The sequence below is a fragment of the Telopea speciosissima genome, chromosome 2 (assembly GCF_018873765.1).
Source record: "Telopea speciosissima isolate NSW1024214 ecotype Mountain lineage chromosome 2, Tspe_v1, whole genome shotgun sequence".
NCBI lineage: Eukaryota > Viridiplantae > Streptophyta > Magnoliopsida > Proteales > Proteaceae > Telopea > Telopea speciosissima.
In genome coordinates, this window is record NC_057917.1 from 83594598 (window position 1) to 83613948 (window position 19351).

Consider the following 19351-nt stretch of genomic DNA (forward strand, 5'->3'; position numbering starts at 1 on the left):
GGTTAATTTTATTTTTTTTTCAAATGGATCAGTATACTAATGTAATTATAGGAAATATACTGATTTTATTTATTTTTATTTTTTTTGGTTATCTCAATTTTGGCAACGGTTATTTTTATACCGTTGCCAAAAACCTAACTATATTGCCCTTAGCGACGGATTTTTTTATTTTAAAAATATGGTTTTCTGCAACGGTATATGAAATGACTTGGAAGCAACTTCATCAAGAGTATATATCAATGACAATCTTTCATGAATATGTTAAACCCAGTACAAGTTTTGTGGATGTGTGAGACTCATTCACTTTGAGAAACTCATCATCAACTCAATTACAATGACACAATCTACAAACAATATTTGATGGTTTTTCTTTTCCAATTGCGATGTGTATGATTGCTCAGTCATTTATCGTATTGACAAATTTATTTCTCTTTGTACTTCATGATATGTGTTTGTAAAAGGCCCAAGAGAAGAGGGAGTAGGGTTGGGGGATGAGGATGACCAGGAATCCTTTGTTCAAATATTTTATAGATTCTATCTAATAAAAGTTTTAGGGTTATATAATATATGGGAAAGGGTTCCCTAAAAGGTATTGAGACTCTTGTATTGGTGTGGGGGCAAATGGGAGTGCTCGTGGAAGCATCAACAAGGTGGATTTCAACCTTTCATAGGGGGAAGGGTGGTAATTTTGTGCCCCTATATGTCTGGGCACAAGGGCTACCCAGCTTTTCAAAGTTCTTTTTTCCACTAGATATATTATGCACATAGGCATACCAATTCTTTTTCCTATAATATATTATGCACATAGGCATATCAAACCTATTTATAATTATATAATAACTTGTACAAATAGTAACCAAACGATTATAATTTGTAAATCATAATTTATTGTCACAAATGATTTATCAAAAATGGTAATAAATACAAATACAAATCATACCAAAGAGACCCTAAGAAGGAACATATGGTTGGAAATAAAATGGAATATGCAAATACATGGATGGTGGCTATCTGATAAAATATGGATTTAATTTTGAAATGTGAGCAATCTACATCATATCCTATATAGTATATATTCATCCAGCTGACATTTTTATATCACCTTTTCACATGAAAAAAAAAATTAGTGTGATCTAGAGTTATCCTCATGAGTTTTAGTAAAAAACTTTTGTCTCGTAAAAATATAAAAAGACTATCAAATTATTCTGAGGGATGAGCATCCACCATATTCCTCCTTTAAGTTGTAACCACTGTGAATCGTTATCACCTCCAATTCCCGCCCGCTTCAATTCCTCATATAGGAGCGAAAATAACCACCTTATCCCCTACCTGAACACACTGCCTAAGGTGGGGTAGGATGGTCATTTCTGCTCTTATGTAAGGGTGTCAATTTGGGACCGAAACCGGAAACCGTCCCAATACCGTCCCTCTAAAACCCGGCACCGGACCGTCCCATTAGTAAATGAGACGGTACTGGTATCTGATTTTGGTACCGAATGATAAATGGGATGGGATTCCCAACAGTACCAATACCGAAATACCAATTAGGTACCGGATGGTACCGAAACTACTAGTACTGTTTAAAAAGAAAGAGTATATAAGATCTTTTATTTAAAAAAAGAAAAAAAAAAAAAGAAAGGATATAAGAATTTCGACTCATTAAGGTTTCATTAATTGCCTTTTGAATATGAAGAGGAACAACAGGTCAACAGCCCGTAGCTTGAAGTCTCTCCTCACAGAACCTACTATAGTGCTACTCCCTTCTCCCTTGACCAACTATATCTACCAGGTTCTTCCTTTTTGCACTTCGTACTTCGTACCATACTACCATGTGACATGTGTGATAAATAAAGTTTTGTTTGGGAAAATCAAAAAAGAAACACAACGGGATTCTTCCATTTTGTAGGACTTCTCTAGATTTAAAAAAATGAGAAGCTTATTACATATGATCTTAGGGAGTTTGAAGAAGTAAAACTATGATTTCATAATTCAAATTGTTTTATAAAAAGCAGTAGACAACTTAGGTTTCATGATAGTGAAAAAATTCCACAACACTAATAAACCCGCCTTGTTAGAAACAATTAAACTTATTCTCCCTTTTTCTACAGTGCCTAGAACCGTTTAAGAATCGGTACCGCCCCGTCCCGATTACTACTGGGATCTAGGTTTGGTCCCGTTAACTAAATGGGACGGTACTGGGATTGGCACTTTTAGTACCGATACCGGTACCGTCCCGTCCCAAATACCGGGAACCGTCCCAATTGACACGCTTACTCTTATGTGAGGGATTGGAGGGAATTGGAACGGGCAGCGAATTGGAGGTGATAAAAATTCCTATCCAGTTATCTTTCATCATCTTACCCATCAAACACCTTAAGCATCAGTTTAATTTTATCGCAGTCCTTGCTGATTCCAAATGGAGTTTTTCTACAAGAGGAAAATTACCAAAAAAATACAAGAGGAAAGCCATCAGATTTGACTAAGTTGCAGCCTAGCTAGTCTTCTAATGTACTGTGCGGAAAATGATGATCCTTAATTTTCAGTACCATTAGTTAAGTGGACTTTTCTCCAAAATAAATATAAAAAAAGGTAAGAGAAGCTACCTAGATGCGTGCAATTCGCTGTCCTTGTGCATAGAGACAGAGGCACATGAAATGACGCTCCCACCCCTAGGAAATTTCATCTTACCATGGGAGCACAACAGTCATTTTGCACGTCCCTGTATTTGGGCATAGGGGTAGTGCACCGCACACACCCAAGTAGTGTTCTTTCTCCCTTAAAAATAACAATGGTTGCGTTTTCCTTCACCAAAGCTAAAGAGGGAACTCTTTAGCCACCTTGTCTGACCCCTCAATGGAACTCACTATTTTTATCTTGTGCAAGGAAAAACTTTCTCTAGTAATTGACAGATTTTTGCTGAATCCTTAAATTGCTATCAATAAATTAGGAGAAAGTTTTACTCCATCCACATTGAAGACAATCAATGGTCATAATTATCTCGTTTTATTGTACAAATTTTAAAATAACTTTTTCAACATTTTAAGCATGGTTTTTTTTTTTTTTTTTTTAAATGATATCAGATTAACTGTATTGACCAATCCATATTAATATCGATCATACCTGATGCCAATACCTGCCCAATCCTATATTGATAGAATGATTCTAATGAAGGATAAATTTGTCTAATTTTTTTAATCAAAACTGAAGGTAGAATTGTCCAATTTTGAACCGATACTGTCGATCTTGATTCTCTTTTTCAGAACCATTGTTCCATAAATCCCATTCAGTTGTGGGATTGGGTCCCATAGGGTCGTTAGTTGGAGAATAGGGGTGGGAATTTTACTCTTCCTATGAATAATAACTAAAATCCCACCAATTTGGTGAGCCTTGAATAGAATAGGAGTGAGAATTTAAAATGTCATGTTAACAGGCAAAACATCTAATGTTGTTCTCTAAGCTTTTAGAAGTTCACCACCTAATTAACCAAACAAAGTTAAAGTGGGATATTAAAGTGCCATATCAACACTTCTCCACCTCATCCAAGTCCGTATCAAACAAACGGCCTAGTCTATCTCAAATTAATTTGTGGAAAATCATTCAAGAAACGTCTTTTTACAGTTATAGAGATTAGAGATGTCTCCTAGCAAAACCCAAAACGTATAGGTGCACCAAGCGTGTCACTTGAATACAAAATACACAGTCATGATTCATGACAATTTTCCAATTTGTATTGGAATTTAATTGAAAAGTTGTCTGATGATGATGACTTCTCTCTCACAATTCAATAATTGAAGAACTAGACGGTTAGAAAGACAAGTGAATATGCAAATAGGTAGGAATATTATTGAATTTTTTATTTTTTTGGTTTTTTTACTTCTAACAAATTGTGTAACTGTCTTTAAGGATAAAAAAAATAAAAAAAATTTATCCTCTTAAGTGCGGTACACTGTCCAATGCACTTTAAAGTGCATCAAACGGTGCACCATACTAGAGACTTGGATTTTTATCCTCCCAAATACAGTGGTCATTGTCTGATGCATTGGATAGATGATGAAAATCAAGAAATGAAAGGTGTTCCTACTTTCAAAATTGTTATGTTTTCAATAAAAATAACTATAAAATTGAAAATTTTAAGGAAAAGATTTTGTGGTCTACTTGGACAGATTGAAAAATCTCTGTCTACGCAGTCCACACCTAATTCTGCCATGAGATTTTGATAATTTTGAATATTGAACTTCTAAGAAATTATTTTCACAAGCCATGTATCAAATTTTAGAATCAGAGTCAATCTTGTATTCTCTGATGTGTTGACATGTGCCATTTCCATAATTCATAATAGGGAGAAAGAACGAAACGTATCGGTTCTATTTAGAGTTTTTTTACAGTCAGTATTACAAGGCCACACTTCCTTTTTACATGGTAAACAATGACAGAGCAAGCCAGAAGGTGTGAAACCCTAAAACAGAACCGATCAAACCAAGCGAAACGATTGAAAAAGCCTAAACTGGACTGATTCCTTACTAAGCCAGCTTTGATTTGAGGTATTATGGAAGCGATTGAAAACCGGACCAATCGAAGGCACTCCAAACATAGAAAACCGGACCCAAACTAATGTAATGCATGGTAAAATGAACTTAAGCTAGAATGAACCCAAACCAATAACAACCCAATTTAGAGAACACCGAAATAAAATAAAACTCAAATTGGACCATTAAACAATCATTGCATCATTATAATTTTTTGAGGAGGAGATAGAGTTATAGACACATAAAACAATCATTGTATTATCATGATTTTGTTTTCTTAGCATCTAAACGTAAATCTTAAAAAATAAGAAAAAATAAATAATTTAAGAGAAATCTGGATCAACTACCCACATGAGGACGGTTGGGGATAGATTTGACCCCTCCATGGAGCATAGGTCCAACAGCCCGGGAGGGTTCAGATGTCCATGTGGGTAGGAGACCTGAACTCGTTTAAGAGGACTTTAAATATTACATTACAGCATTACAGCTTAGCATTATCTGATTATCCTATTTTTTTCTCAGTCAGTAAAAAAAAAAAAAAAAAAAAGTCAAGAGTCAATCATTTCACCGATAAGAAAACGTCAAAGTAAAGGTCTACAAAACGTGTTCCTACAAAAGTATAGTAAAGTTTCTAAGAACTTTCACTAGTCTCTTGGTGCCCAACCATTTGAAGTGTAATCATTCTCCAATTTTCCAACCCAATCATGGCTCTCTGCAACTCAAGAAAGCCCCTTCTCTCCATTTTTTTCTTTTTTCTCATGATTTTTCCTTCTGCAACTTCCCTATACTTCAATCTATCAACTTTCTCTCAAAGCGAAATTCGTGTAGAAGGCGATGCAACCATCTCAACAGGAGGCATCCAAGTCATCGGATACCCACCCGGCAAAAGCAGAATCGGCCGGGCTTCGTATAAGAAACCAATGCTTCTCAGGGACAAGGCAACAGGAAACCTCACAGACTTCAATACCCATTTCTCCTTCAATACTAGCTCGAATCAATACGCCTATGGTAATGGACTTGCTTTCTTTCTTGCCCCCAAGGATTCAACTCTCCCTCGTAATGCAACAACCTATCTCGGTTCTGCCAGTCACAACTCCGCCTCCAACAATACGGAAGATCGGATTTTTGCAATCGAGTTCAATGCCGTAAATCCAAGTAGCCAGTCCAGTGTGAACAACAGCAACAGTACTTACAGAGAGGAGGTTTGTGTTCCATTTGATAATACTACTATTGCAGGTGGGAGAAGAGCTAATGTTTGGATTAGTTACAACTCTACCACTAACAATTTGAGTATTTTCTTGACTTACGCTGAAAATCCGGTATTCCGTGGGAATTCTACACTGTCTTATCGTATCAATCTCGGGATTTATTTACCAGATTTGGTTAAAGTAGGGTTTGCCGCATCCTCGGGATCTAACGCCGTGTCCTATAGTGTTCTCAAATGGGAATTCAATTCGACTCTGAATTTGAATGACACAGATTTCTGGAAGACGATATTGATTGTAGCAGTCCCTTCTGGTAGTGGAGCTGCTTTGATTGTAATCGTCTTGTTCATTCTGTGGAAGAAAAGGAGTGGAAGGAGAAAAGAAGGCAGAGTCATCCTCGATGCACCGATCGACAATGAATTCGAGAAGACGTCAGGGCCTAAAAGGTTTGCGTATGGTGAGTTGGTTCGCTCAACTAATAATTTTGCAGAGGAAGGAAAACTTGGGGAGGGGGGATTTGGAGCTGTTTACAGAGGTTTCTTGACTGATCAGAAGAAGGATGTGGCTGTTAAGAAGGTCTCCAAGAAATCCAAACAAGGAATAAAAGAATTCGCGTCGGAGGTGAAGATCATTAGTCGATTGAGGCATAGGAATCTGGTGCAGCTTGTGGGTTGGTGCCACCAGAAAGAAGAACTACTCCTTGTTTATGAATTCATGCCCAATGGAAGCCTAGATTCACATCTCTTTAGAGCAAAAAGTTTGTTGACATGGGAGGTGAGGAACAAAATAGTTTTAGGCTTAGCCTCTGCGTTGCTGTATCTTCATGAAGAATGGGACCAATGTGTGGTGCACAGGGATATCAAATCTAGCAATATCATGTTAGATTCCAATTTCAATGCTAAACTTGGAGATTTCGGATTAGCGAGGCTAATTGATCATGAGAAAACATCGAGAACGACTGTATGGGCAGGGACTTTGGGTTACATGGCTCCTGAAACTGCTACTACTTGGAAGGCCTCCAAGGAATCAGATGTATATAGCTTTGGAATTGTGGCTCTGGAGATTGCTTGTGGGAGAAGATGTGTTGAACCTAAGGCAGAAGAAGGTAAGATAGTGTTGTTAGAGTGGGTCTGGATGCTCTATGGAAAGAGAAAGCTTCTTAAAGCAGCTGATGCAAAACTGAATATGGATTTCAATGAGCAACAAATGGAGTGTTTGCTGATTGTTGGGCTATGGTGTGCTCACCCTGATCACAAATTCCGACCTTCGATCAGACAAGCGATGCAGGTCCTTAAATTCGAAGCACCATTACCTGATCTTCCTCCCAATATGCCTGTGAGCACATATGCTGTTCCTCTAGCTGTGCCTCCACTGAATAGGAGTTCAACTTCACATGGTGAACCCATTGGACTTACAGATTTTGAGATGGGTAGAACCTGATGTTAGAATTCCTCAATGTCAATCTCCCCTCCCCTCTTTTTGGGGGCTCAGAGCTCAATGCAACCAATTTGGTTTTGGGTTTGTTAATATACTTAGTTTATGCATCAGTCTTTAGATGTTATTGTTGTTTTGGAATGGTTTCAATAGGAAAAAATAGTAATGGCTATTCCCATTCTTTTCTTTTCTGCTCTGAATTTACATAACAAACTTTTGTATCCATTCCCTGGAATCTTTCTCTTGTTCTAAAATTACAGAATTGGTAATTACTGTTGGATTTTAACAATGACAGGTGTTTCTGATAATTGTTTTGAAACTTATATTAAGATTACATCAGCTTTTAAGGCTTTGGATATACCTATTATTTACTCTCAAGATCAAGGAGAGGGTCTTTTTTTTTAGGGAAAAGTTTTCATACACAGCCGTGTATGTGAGAGGGTCTCTAACAAAGAGTTGGAAAAATCATAAATCCCCACCTATTAATTAATGCCTTGAATCTCCCACCCTCTCACATACACGGTTTACACTACTGTGTATGAAAACTTTCCCCTTTGTTTTATGAAGAATGGAAAGGGTCTTTGTAAATATACAAAAGTCATTTAAGTTTCTGAGGTAACCCCCATCATGGATAGTCTTTTACACACACACACCGGCAAAAAAAAAAAAAAAGAGGCTCCCTTAAAAAAAGAAGTAAGGAAGACCCATTTATGAGCTTGATGTCATTCAGATTTGAGGACTAAGGCCACCGAATTTGACCAAGTACAGGATGTTTTTCCCATGAAATTGGTAATATCATATCCAATATATAAACATGAATGAAGTCTGTAATTTATTTGATGCATTCCAACTTATTAGACCCGAAATTCAGATTTTCCTATCCAATTTCATTTTTTAGGAGGAATCAAAGAAAACCATTGCTTAAGTCATGTCCACTCCAAAGCCAAGGAAAGGAAAGGGTTGAACAGTGAAGTCTTTACAAGTCTTCTCTTCCAGTATAGCAGCTGGAGAAGAAAGACATACTTCAGCATTATACCAGAATTTTATTGTGATTCAATTAACTTTCTTGCTGTAAGCCTTACAATGTGTGCTCTGCACAAGGGATTTCAAATTGGGCCTAGATCATGACAAATATTTTCTAGTATCCACCATGGCTCTCTGCAACTTAAGAGATCCTAATCTCCTTTCACAATGCCCTCTTCTCCTTCACTTTCAAATCTCCTCTTCTTATTGGGTCTGATGCCTTCTGCATATTCCATGTTCTTAAAATTTTCCAGTTCTGATAGAAATACAAAAGATATCAGATTGGAGGACTCGGTTACTGGATACCCACTCACCAGGCAGTAGCTGAGTTAGCCAAGTTTAATACAGAAAGCCAGTGCACCTCTGAGACAAATCAAGAGGAAACATCATCGACTTCAACGTCCAGTTCTCCTCTATCATCAGCTCCAATCAATACATCTTTGGTTATGAGCTTGCATTTTTCCTTGCCTTCAAGGCTTCCACCCCCCTCCCCTTAATTCTACAGATGAATACCTTGGTCTTCATTTTAGCTCCACGAAAGATTAGGTTTTCACATTGGAATTGGAAGCAGCCAACCAAGAATGGAACCCATGGAACCAATTTGGTTAGATCACTACTCTATCAAATCTCAGGTTTGTATGCCATTGCCATGGGATGATACTGACACTTTTGGGTGGAAGAACTAATGCTTGGATCAGTTATAATTCTAGTGCCAAAAATTTGAGTATCTTCTTGACTTTAGCTGAGAATCCTTTTTTTAATGGAACTCCACCCTAGCTAACACTGTTGATTTGAGGGGTAAATAAAAATTGGACTTAAAAAAAACTGCGATTTGAATTAAACAGAAATTATTCGTTTATATATAAGAGGGTGACGTTTTGATGAGAGAGAAAAATAGGTAGTGACCAACATTGGACCTTTTATAAAAATATGGGTTAAAATTTTGGATAGATTTTAATATTTGTTGCAATTATTCCATATTGTCAATTTATTAAAAGATACCTTAAAAAAAATTATTAAAAATTTTTAAATTTTGGTTTTAATCAAAGTAAGAATTAATATCAGATTTCATCCCTTAAATGGTATATTGTTATGGTATATATTGGCCAAATGTTTTCTATGCCGGGTGCGTAGGCTGCGCCCAAACACATGGGGGTGGGCGAAATGATCACCCTGCCCACTGAAATGCAGGTCCATGTGTCTGGGCGCGGGCTGCGCTGCGGCACAAAGAACTTCAACCCATATATATATTTTTTAATAAGACTAATTTGTGTCATTTCACAAATACACTAAAAAAAATGTGCAATGCAATAATTTTTATTTTTAAAAAATTTTATTTTGGGTAAATTATACGTCACCCCTGGTTTTCAAACGAAACTCAAATCACCCCTTGGTTTTTGAAAATACTTATCTGTCCCCCTCTACAATAACGTTAGTATGTTGTTAGTTAGTGGTGTGAAATGACTATTTTACCCTTGTACTAAAACAATAGAATTAAATTTACAATACAAGAGTAAAATCGTAAATCAACACTAGTCAAGGGTAGTTTAAGGATTTAAATTTATTTAACTACCTAACATCATCACTTAACAGCATAAAACTAACGGTAAGGACTAACTTGTCATATTGGGATCTAATTCAAGGTGATTTGAGTATTTTTAAAAACTAGGGGGTGACATGTAATTTATCCAATTATTTTTTATTCTTGATTTAAGAACTTTTAGCTATAAAACAAGGATATTTACTAGAAGGTCTCAATTTCTAAATAAACCTGGTGTTGCCATCTAGACTCTAGAGTAGGGATGTTAATTCCAGGCCCCGCCCGCTATGTCACGCCCCTATTCCAAACAAGGAATATAATATAATATAAAGGGTGACTAGGACGACGCGTGTCATCCTACTAAACCGGTCGGATCACTGACACAGTGTCCCAACGCACAGTCATAACCAATATTAACACAATATAATATCAGAAAGCGAAAAAAAAAGAATATTACATTCCAAAGATCAGTAGTATTGCGGAAGCGTATAGAATCAAATAGTTACAAGATGTTCAAAGGCTAGATGATAAACACAGTAGTTAGTTACATTTTCAATGACCATCTAATAACTATCAAAAGGGTATACCAGTAAATGTTTAAACACGGGCCTAAGCCCCAAAAGTAAATCAAGAAGGGACCAAGTCCTGAATATCCTCACGGCCCGTAGGCGCAATCATCACAAGGACAACCGTCGCCATGTTCCTCGAACACAACTTCCGGCTCCCCCTCACCAATCTCATCGTATCCCGAGGGCTGAACTACAGGTCCCGTGAGATACCCGTCACCTGCATCATAATCTAAAAAGTGTGCGCACGAGGGGGTTAGCTCCACTGAGTCAGTGAGGGGATGGGGATGCACAAACACGCAATTCACATAGTCCAATGATGCATGCACATGTTAATTCCATTTTTTCACCTAACAAACAACTAAGTCAAGGTATATGCTACTGTGACAACTCGGAAGACACTGTGGGTCACTTAACTTATCGCCATAATGAAACCTCAATTGTCACTTGGGACCTACGCCGATCGAATCCTCCAAGACCACTCAGTGGCAGACCCCTGATAACCAATACTAGCATGACTGGCTTCTCTTCCCTCCACAGAATCCGGTGTACTGATTACCCAACACCTAAACCCCTGTTGGTAAGGGTCGTAGCATAAGGATGCAAAATCCTAACCGCAGATATACTACATGCAAGTCCTATCGTCCCGAGAGGTAATCCGGGCGCATCAACTTTTCATCTGGTTTAGTGCCCGGTTACCAACACGGCACGGCGCATACAGTCCAACATGACATTCAACATAATTACTTCATAAATGTATATAGTATCCTGGGTTTCGGCACCGTAACCCATCAAAGTAAAGCATCTCCAATCAACATCATAACAATCATAAATAAAAATATGCAATATGCGCAAGCATGCTTAATAATTTATAATGATGACATAATATACAATGCAATAATAATATCAAGCCCAAACAACCAAACCCACTCACTGTATGTGTTATGTCTCAAGTTATGGGTTGCCGCCGAGGTTAAGCAACACGTTGCAAGAAAGGGAAAATATAACCTAATGGAAAAGTGAGAACAAGGTTAATTATATAAAAGGGGAGAATCCCCAAAAGATACCCCATAATTTAGCTAAGTTTAAGGTTTCAGAGACAAGGTGGTTTTATGGGTGGTTTCATGCCCAAAACCTGAATCCACATGTAAATCCTAGCTGACCAAGGGCTCAGAAAGGTCTCTACCCAGTGTGGTTTTATGGGTGATTTGTCTCAAAATATGAAATCACACCTAAAATCGACTTTAATAGAGCTTTCTTAGGAGGGTGGTTTCTTGTAGGTACTGAAACCGTATGTAAAACCACACACCTGCAGAACTGAAAATGGAAAGGTTTCTCATCAGGGGTTTCTTCTCCAAGGGGTTTGAGGGTAAGGAGGCTTCAAGAAAGCTTCCCCCTAAGTTCAGTAGGGTCCTATGACTTCATTAGGTCCATGTAATCCCAAGAACTCAAGAGGGAAGGCAATGAGAATCCTATTTTAGGGCATAATAGGGTAGAAACCCTAAACCTTTCAATTGGAGATGGATTGTGAGCTTTAGGACTAGCCATGGAGTGAAATAGCTCCACAATAATCACAGCCAAGGGTTCCAATCGACCTTTGGGTTCTAAGACAAACCCTAGACCGATTCTCTCCCATTTCTCCAAATCCAAAATCAAAATAATAGAAGGGAGAAAGCTTTAATGGCTTACCTACCTTAAGGTAGAAGCTCCACGTTGAGGCTCCCTACGCTGCTGCACTCTTCTCTCTCCTTCTCTCCTTCCTCTTTACTCCTCCACGTTTAGGGTAGATGAGAATGATGAATGAGAAGTAAATGTTCTCTCTCTCCCTCTTGGACTTATTTATAACAAGTGGGTATTTGGGTACCTCAAGTCAAATGGGTCATGAGAGCCTAATGGGTTGACCCATTAGTTCTATGTGGGTAAGTGAATGGAATAACCCATCCTTGGGTCAATAGGGTTAAATGGGCCTTAGTGAAATGGGGCCATATAAGTTAAATGGCTTCTTAAGTTAAATGAGCCTGCCCACAAGCTTTAATTAGGGAAAAGCCCACTTTAAGATGGGTTCACATGAGATGGGTATAAATCCTCAATGTACTTCCCAAAGGTAAGTGGGACCCGAAATTAAAGTATTCCCTTCTCACATGAAATAGCTCGAGCGGTTTAGGCCTTGACCCGCACTTCGAGGTCACCAAGGAAATAATAAATAATAAAACTTGAGGGCTAGAACTTACTTTTCCCCTGTCATGGTTTATCACCCATGACCTCGAATAGCTTCGCCACCGCAATGCCAAGCTCATCACTGAACGAAGTGTCCAACTGAGGCGACGGTTCAGGATGCTCTCTCCTAAAATCCTCGCTTCCCGGACTGGTACTTGGAGGATAGTCAACGAAGTCGCCGTCAACGAACTTTCCTCACTGGCGGTTGAGGAATCTTTCCTCCACAGGCAAACCCGTATTGTGGTCAATGATTTTGTAACTAGGTTTGACCATCATGGAGAACAGGTCACCAGCATACATGGCAGCGGTATCTACACATCACGAGAAGAAATAATATTTAATTATATCCCGGGGTGCGGGTATAACATGCTAGGCCCGATCTAGTCCGCTTGATTAAAGCTTGGCCCAGCCCGGCCAGATTACTAAACCCCGTCAAGTGCCCGATCGGACCGACCAAATCCAGGCTCGACCTAGACCGCTCGGTTACAACCTGACCCTCTAACTTATAAACTTCCCCTCCCCTGCCCTCTAAATTTCTATTTTTTGGGTTTGTTTCTTGGTTGGACTTTGACATTTATTGGTTAGATACACTTAACGTAAGTGAGATGAGACTTAGTTTTAGTTTTTAGATCTTACTTTGTTAGATGTGCTTCTATTCGGTACTGTGCTGCTATTATTTTTCCATTACTTTATTAGATGTGTTTCTATTCGGTGTTGTGCTGCTATTTTAGTTGGGATAAGCTTTATTTGACTTTGAATTGAGGTGTACCATGACTGCCCAACGGTGTGATGGTCTTAACTTAAAATTCTGGTTGCATGTCAATTAGTAAGCTCACACCGTTTAGAGTTAAATAGCTCATTAGCTCGTTTTGGACCCGGTTTAGGTCCGTTTAGCCTGAATAAGGCTGCCCCAATTAAAGACCGAACACCGATCGATCGAAATGAAACCATACCATGCCCGCCCAAAGCAAACCCGAATGCCTAAACGGTCGGACATGGTGCAGCCTGTAAAATTGGTGAGGCCCGGCTAGGCCCGACTGAGATCGAAGGATTGGTACGGATAGTAGGGGTGTCAATTACAGGCCCGCACCGGCAGGACTGATCGGTACTGACCGATCAAAAACCATGATCGACATGACCAATTTGCAAACAAGTCGGTCTTATGGACCGACCGATTTATAATCGGTCGTTCCTGGTGCAAGATTGGAAACCGACCGATTGACCGAAATTGATTTTTAATATGGTGAAATGAACTCACCATTTTGCATGAATTGATACATTTAATGTCCTTTCCCATCGCGTTACTCACCTCACCACTAAAGAGTACAGCTGTACTAAAATATCAAAATTCTATCTCTTTTTTTCTCTCCTCTCTCCTCTCTCTCTCATTTCCAATTTAACAAAGGTGAAACCCTTTTTTTGATAAAACAGAGGCAAAACTAGAAACCTAAAACGGAAGCAAATGCAGCAGCAAGGCAGCACCATATGCAAAGCACTGAAATCTCCAATAGGGTCTCATGTAGCAAGAAGGCAAACTGGATCACATCGTGAAGAATGTTACTCCGGACTGATGATGAGCCAAGAGATTACCCAAGTCGACATCTGATCTCTCTCTCTCTCTCTCCTTTGTTGGATCTTAATCTGAGAAGGTATTGACATGAGAGACCTTATAACAGATTGAGATTTTTTTTTTCACTCGATTGTCACAAAAAAATTGCGTTTCTGTGATATGATTTCACCCTCTCTGAATGGGTTTTTTGTTATATAATTATTTGGTTTTGATTGAGTTGAAGTTTGTCCAACTTTGTGTGAAATCTGAGAAGGTATTGAATTTTGTTTTTCTTCCATTTGGATCTATAATTGTGTTGTCGATTATGGTCATTTTTTTTTTTCTCATTTGGATTTGTAATTGTGTTGTATTCATAGTGGATTATGATTTCTTGATTTGCAGACGATGATGATGATTACTGATGACCAAATGTTGAAAGTTTCCATGCCCTTTTATGGCCCGCTAACCGACCGATCGAATGTTATCAGTCCATGCCCAGCTTAGGAAGGCCCGTTTACATAATCGATCGGGAACAGTGCAAGTGTTAAAATTGGGGGTGCCCGATTAGGCCCGACCGAAACCGACCGCAACCGACCGATTGACATCCCTAACGGATAGGGGTAAAAATGTAAAAAAACCGTTTTTGTTTTGGTTTTGGTTTTAAAGAGTAGGGGTAAATTTGTACAATAAAAAATGATACGGACCGAGACCGATACCGATAACAAAAACCTCTGATTTTTAGAGTCATTACAGTCTCGCAGGAAAAACTCACAAACCTAAAAGCGGGAGAGGACAGAATTTTTGAAAACCTAGAGAGAGAGAGAGAGAGAGAGAGAGAGAGAGAGAGATTGAAGAATCAAAGAGAAAAGAGGAGAGAGAGAGAGAAAGAGTGACCGAGTGATTGAAGAATCGAAGAGAAGAGAGAAAACTAAGCTCTGAGCATCTGATTGTGTATTTGCGTTGGGGCCGGTGAACACTAAAGATGAAAGAGTGACCGAGTGATTAAAGAATCGAAGTGAAGAGAGAAAACTAAAGCTGTGAACATCTGATTGTGTATTTGCGTGTAACATAAAGTGTTATTAATTCTTAATTTGTTATAGAATTGTTACATGTATATTTCTATATACTGAAAAAGAGTGACTTTTTTCTGAGTTTTATTTTATAATTTGGATATGTTCGAAGTATTCATAAAATTTGGAGCAGGGGAATAATTCGAAGAATTATTTGCGAATTTGTAAACTATGGCTGGAGATTTCAAAGCAGTAGGAGCTTTCACCATTACTCCCCACAAAGTCTCCATCTGTATTCTCCTCCAGATCTATGCACCACCAGCTCAAGCCTCAGTGCCGTTTCCCTTCTCGTCCGTCTCTCAGCACAATCGCCTCGGCTTGTTCTTGTTGGCCTTGACAAAGGTTTGACTTTGAACTTAAAAGCTTTCTTTGTTTAATTTCTATTTTACAATATCTACGGTTTCCAGTAAGAGATTTTAGTTACTAAATGATACTTTGTTTGGTTATTCCTATATGCATAGTAGGTTCTGAATTGTTTTCTATTTAGAAATGCATGTAGCAACATTCTTTAATGTAATCTTTGTATTTAGAAATTATATATACTTCTGTTCTAAATGGTGCTTTCATTTGTGTTTTAGGGTTTTCTCTATTCGGTAATTTGCAATGTATGTACTGTTTTCCCGAATAAGGAATTTGTTGGGTTATTCCTATGTGCATGGTGATTCTGCTTTCATGTTAATACTTTACCAAGAATTGTATATATCTAAACATTGTTTAATGTATTCCTTCATTTTTGGATTTTATCTGCTTTCTGTTCTAAATGCTGCCACCTTCGGACTCCCTGGTTTATTTCCACTGGGAAATTTGCAATGTATGTTTTGTTTTCTCGAATGAAGAATTTTTTGGTTATTCCTATATGCTTAATAGATTGTGCAATCATGTTACTAGTCCTTCTGTCCCAAAACGACTGTCTTGTTTGAACAAACTTTACATTTTAAGAATCATTTACTAATTCAAAGTTCAAACACTGTGTCCAACATTATCCCAATAAGTTTGAGTTGTGTGAGGGAAAGAATTATGACAAATGAATACAGAATGTATGGATGATTAAATATTGAGCATTATGGGGAATCCATCAAAGCTTCATACCTTGGTTTTTAAAATGGATAAATATTTTGAGATAGTGGAAAACCTCAAACAGGAATCTATCTTTGTGGGATGTCTGACGGATGGAGTATTTTACCAGGAAATTTATATGGCAAACATTGTTTAGACTTCAGTGTAATTTGTCCAATTTTAGAATGTACACATACTTTCTGTTCTAAGTGGTAAGATCTTGTGCGTTCTTAGGTTATTCCATTTGGTAATTTGCAATTTATGTTATATCTTACTTTTGTCCAAAGTTTATGTCTGCTAGCTATTTTTACTCTATTGATTAATTGAATTAGTAACTGAGGTAATGTACTATGTATTTGAGCTGACCTGACTGTTAATGTCTGCACTGAAGCTAACCATTCTTTTATGCTGACTGCATTGTTAATAGGCCTCAGCAACTCATCAGTCAGGGTTATTACATTTGCATGCATGCCATATTCTATAAGCAAATATGCTGAATGTTCTTAAATCAACAATCTTTCAATCCTGTGGCAAGGGTGAAATACTTGGTTTCAAAAATCAGAAATCGGATCAATGAATCGACCGTTTCAGCTGATTTGGATCGGAATCGGTACTGACCGATTTGATCCCCGATTCTGTTTTTGAAACCTTGGTGAAATAGAAAAGAAAATTGAGTTTATTGGAGATATTTTGGTCTATTGGGTGGCTACTGTTTATAAGATTTTTCTTAGCTATTCTCTGTCTGAGAGTTACCCTAGTGATTGTGTTGGAATATGACTTATGAGCCTTTGACACATATGTTCTGTTGGAAGGTTAAGAAAGAAGATGATCGACCTCTGGCTTATCATAGGTTGTTCATTCTATAAGATTTTGTTTGAGGCTTCGAACACATTAGGGCATTTATTCGTGTTAGTAATTCCAGATTTATGTTTTATATTTAAAACCACTCCTGGACTTCTATTAACCACTGTTGCAAGACTTATTTTTTGTTGTAATTCATACCAAGGTCCAAGTGAACAAGTCAAACCCTAAAGTAACACTAGCACTTGCATCACTTTTACAATTTTCTGTTCTATACAGTATAGAGGATGCTGTTGATAAACTACAAGTTAGAATAAGCATTCTCATGTATTTAATATTTTGGTCGTTAGAATTTTTTTTGACTCTGACTTGGTTTTAGAACCTGGGGTTTGGTTGGCCTGCAATTTTAATGGCTAATGGGGTGAATAGGACTGATTAATGAAATCTGCACATTCATATTTGAATTTAGTGTGCTTGTTTTTGTTTCTCTCTTCTGCCATTAATCCTTGTGGTTGACTTGGGAAGTGGGCACTGTGACATGATTTGACCAAATGATTCAAAAGTTTTGTTTGCAGAGTCATGATTTTGTTGAATTTAAATTTTTTATACTTCTATTATACGTCTTTAAAATTTGTTATCAAATTTTATTTTGTAGTCTTGTGATGACGTCATGGAGCCAACATTAGATGAGCTTACAAATCAATTGAGAGAAATTGGTGGCTTGCTGAATCATTGGTTAAGTGATCATTTAACCCGACGGTTATCATCTCTAGCTTCCCCTGATGACTTGTTTAATCTTTTCAACAGTCTTCGAAGTGAGTTAACCACTATCATTTTGTTCTTTTTCATCATCTTTTTCTACTACTTTACTACCTTCCCTCCCCCCCCCCCCCCCCCCCACACACACACACAAAAAAAAACAGTCAGTTTAATCTTTTACCTCCCCTCCTTAAATTGATACTAAGTATACTCAGAGTTTTCATCAGGTATCCTCGGGGGCCCTGAAACAAGTGTTTTGGAAGATGACCAAATCATCTTGGATCCAAACAGTTACTTGGGAACGTTTCTACGCCGTTGCCTGCTTGCCTTCAATCTATTATCATTTGAGGTATTTTAGGTTTTTGTGTTACTTAACAGTTATACTAAGATGCTGTTGTTTACTGGAAGCAAGTGAGAGCACAATTCTAGCTTTCACTCCACAGCCCCACTGCTCAGACCACACTGTGACACATTACCTGTTTGGTGTTTTTTACCCCCATACTTAATTACACACTTATTTGTGAAAAAAACAAGTTTTTTTTTTAGCTATACTTTATATTTTGTATCTTAAATTATTATAATAAAAAGGTACCTAAATCAGTTGTAGATTTTAACTAACTCCCCCCCCCCCACAAAAAAAAAAGGGTTGTGGACTCACCTACTATAGTTTACATATAATTATGTTAGAGTATTTGATAATTGATATGAGGTGACCAACCACATTTCTATGCTCCTTTTATTGAAAAAATGGCACCGAATAAGGTCTAGAAAGGATGAAATGAATTGAAATTACTCAAAATGTGGTACTTTTATGTAGGGATTATAACATTTTGTCGAAACTACATGAGATTTTTCCTGACTGATTGAGATTTGTTATTCATTTCCACCAGGCTATTGTTTAGAACCTTGTCATAACAAAAAAAATTGCACAGTTTGATAGAAATTTTGAAATGTTGAAAATGGTAGCCTGTCAATAGCTTTAGTATGTTTCCCTCCATGCGGTCCACCCGTTTTGTTGTCATTGTCCTCCCCAAGGGCTTATGCCAGTCGGGGTGTGGATTGATCCAAAATGCATGGGATCCACTACCACCAATGACAAGCATTTAGTTCTCACTTCGGATACTGCTTTTGGTAAGTCCTTGAGATGGAGTGAAACCCTTTACTAATGGTATCATCACTCCTCTAGCATTTGGCAATGAAACCTCCACATAAGTATCTGATGATTGTGAACCGGTGCTTGTGCCAGAGGTGGAATGGGAGATCTACCAAGTTTTCTGAACACCCACCTTCCTTACAGAGGTTTTTATCATCGCAATCCAGAAACAACCAGGAAAGTGTGACAAAAGAAACTGCACTGCAATTTCTCTGGTGGGGATATCAAGCATCATACACATGTTACTTGTGCTGAAAACTGCTTGGTTCCTGCTAAACTAGTAAATATTAACGAATCAGCATATTTTAGGAGCTCTGAACTGTAGAGTCAAGCAATAAACGAATTTTCAGTAGGCACTTCAGACATTACCAGAACTGCTCCCCTCTAGATCCAAAATCCATTACCCCAGAGTTGACTTTTGGGGGGGTGGGTCGGGGTGGCATACAGCATGT

At 37.9% G+C, this 19351-nt stretch overlaps 2 protein-coding genes across 2 annotated transcripts in view; both read left to right on the forward strand.

The window, feature by feature from the left end:
* The first annotated feature begins 5196 nt into the window (after positions 1–5196).
* LOC122652813 (L-type lectin-domain containing receptor kinase IX.1-like) lies at positions 5197–7345 on the forward strand. Its single transcript, XM_043846676.1, has one exon. The coding sequence runs from the start codon at positions 5231–5233 to the stop codon at positions 7169–7171; it is 1941 nt and encodes a 646-aa protein (XP_043702611.1). The 5' UTR covers positions 5197–5230; the 3' UTR covers positions 7172–7345.
* Positions 7346–15288: 7943 nt separating this feature from the next.
* Positions 15289–19351, forward strand: part of LOC122651723 (anaphase-promoting complex subunit 5) — a 63441-nt gene continuing 59378 nt past the window's right edge. The window contains exons 1-3 of the mRNA XM_043845226.1: positions 15289–15472; positions 17643–17802; positions 17974–18095. Of these exons, the coding sequence (XP_043701161.1) occupies positions 15302–15472; positions 17643–17802; positions 17974–18095 (453 nt within the window). The 5' untranslated portion in view covers positions 15289–15301. The remainder of the gene's footprint in view (positions 15473–17642; positions 17803–17973; positions 18096–19351) is intronic.

What these genes read in the sequence shown, in the direction of transcription:
- LOC122652813 (XM_043846676.1), top strand. Translation starts at nt 5,231, where the DNA reads ATGGCTCTCTGCAACTCAAGAAAGCCCCTTCTCTCCATTTTTTTCTTT.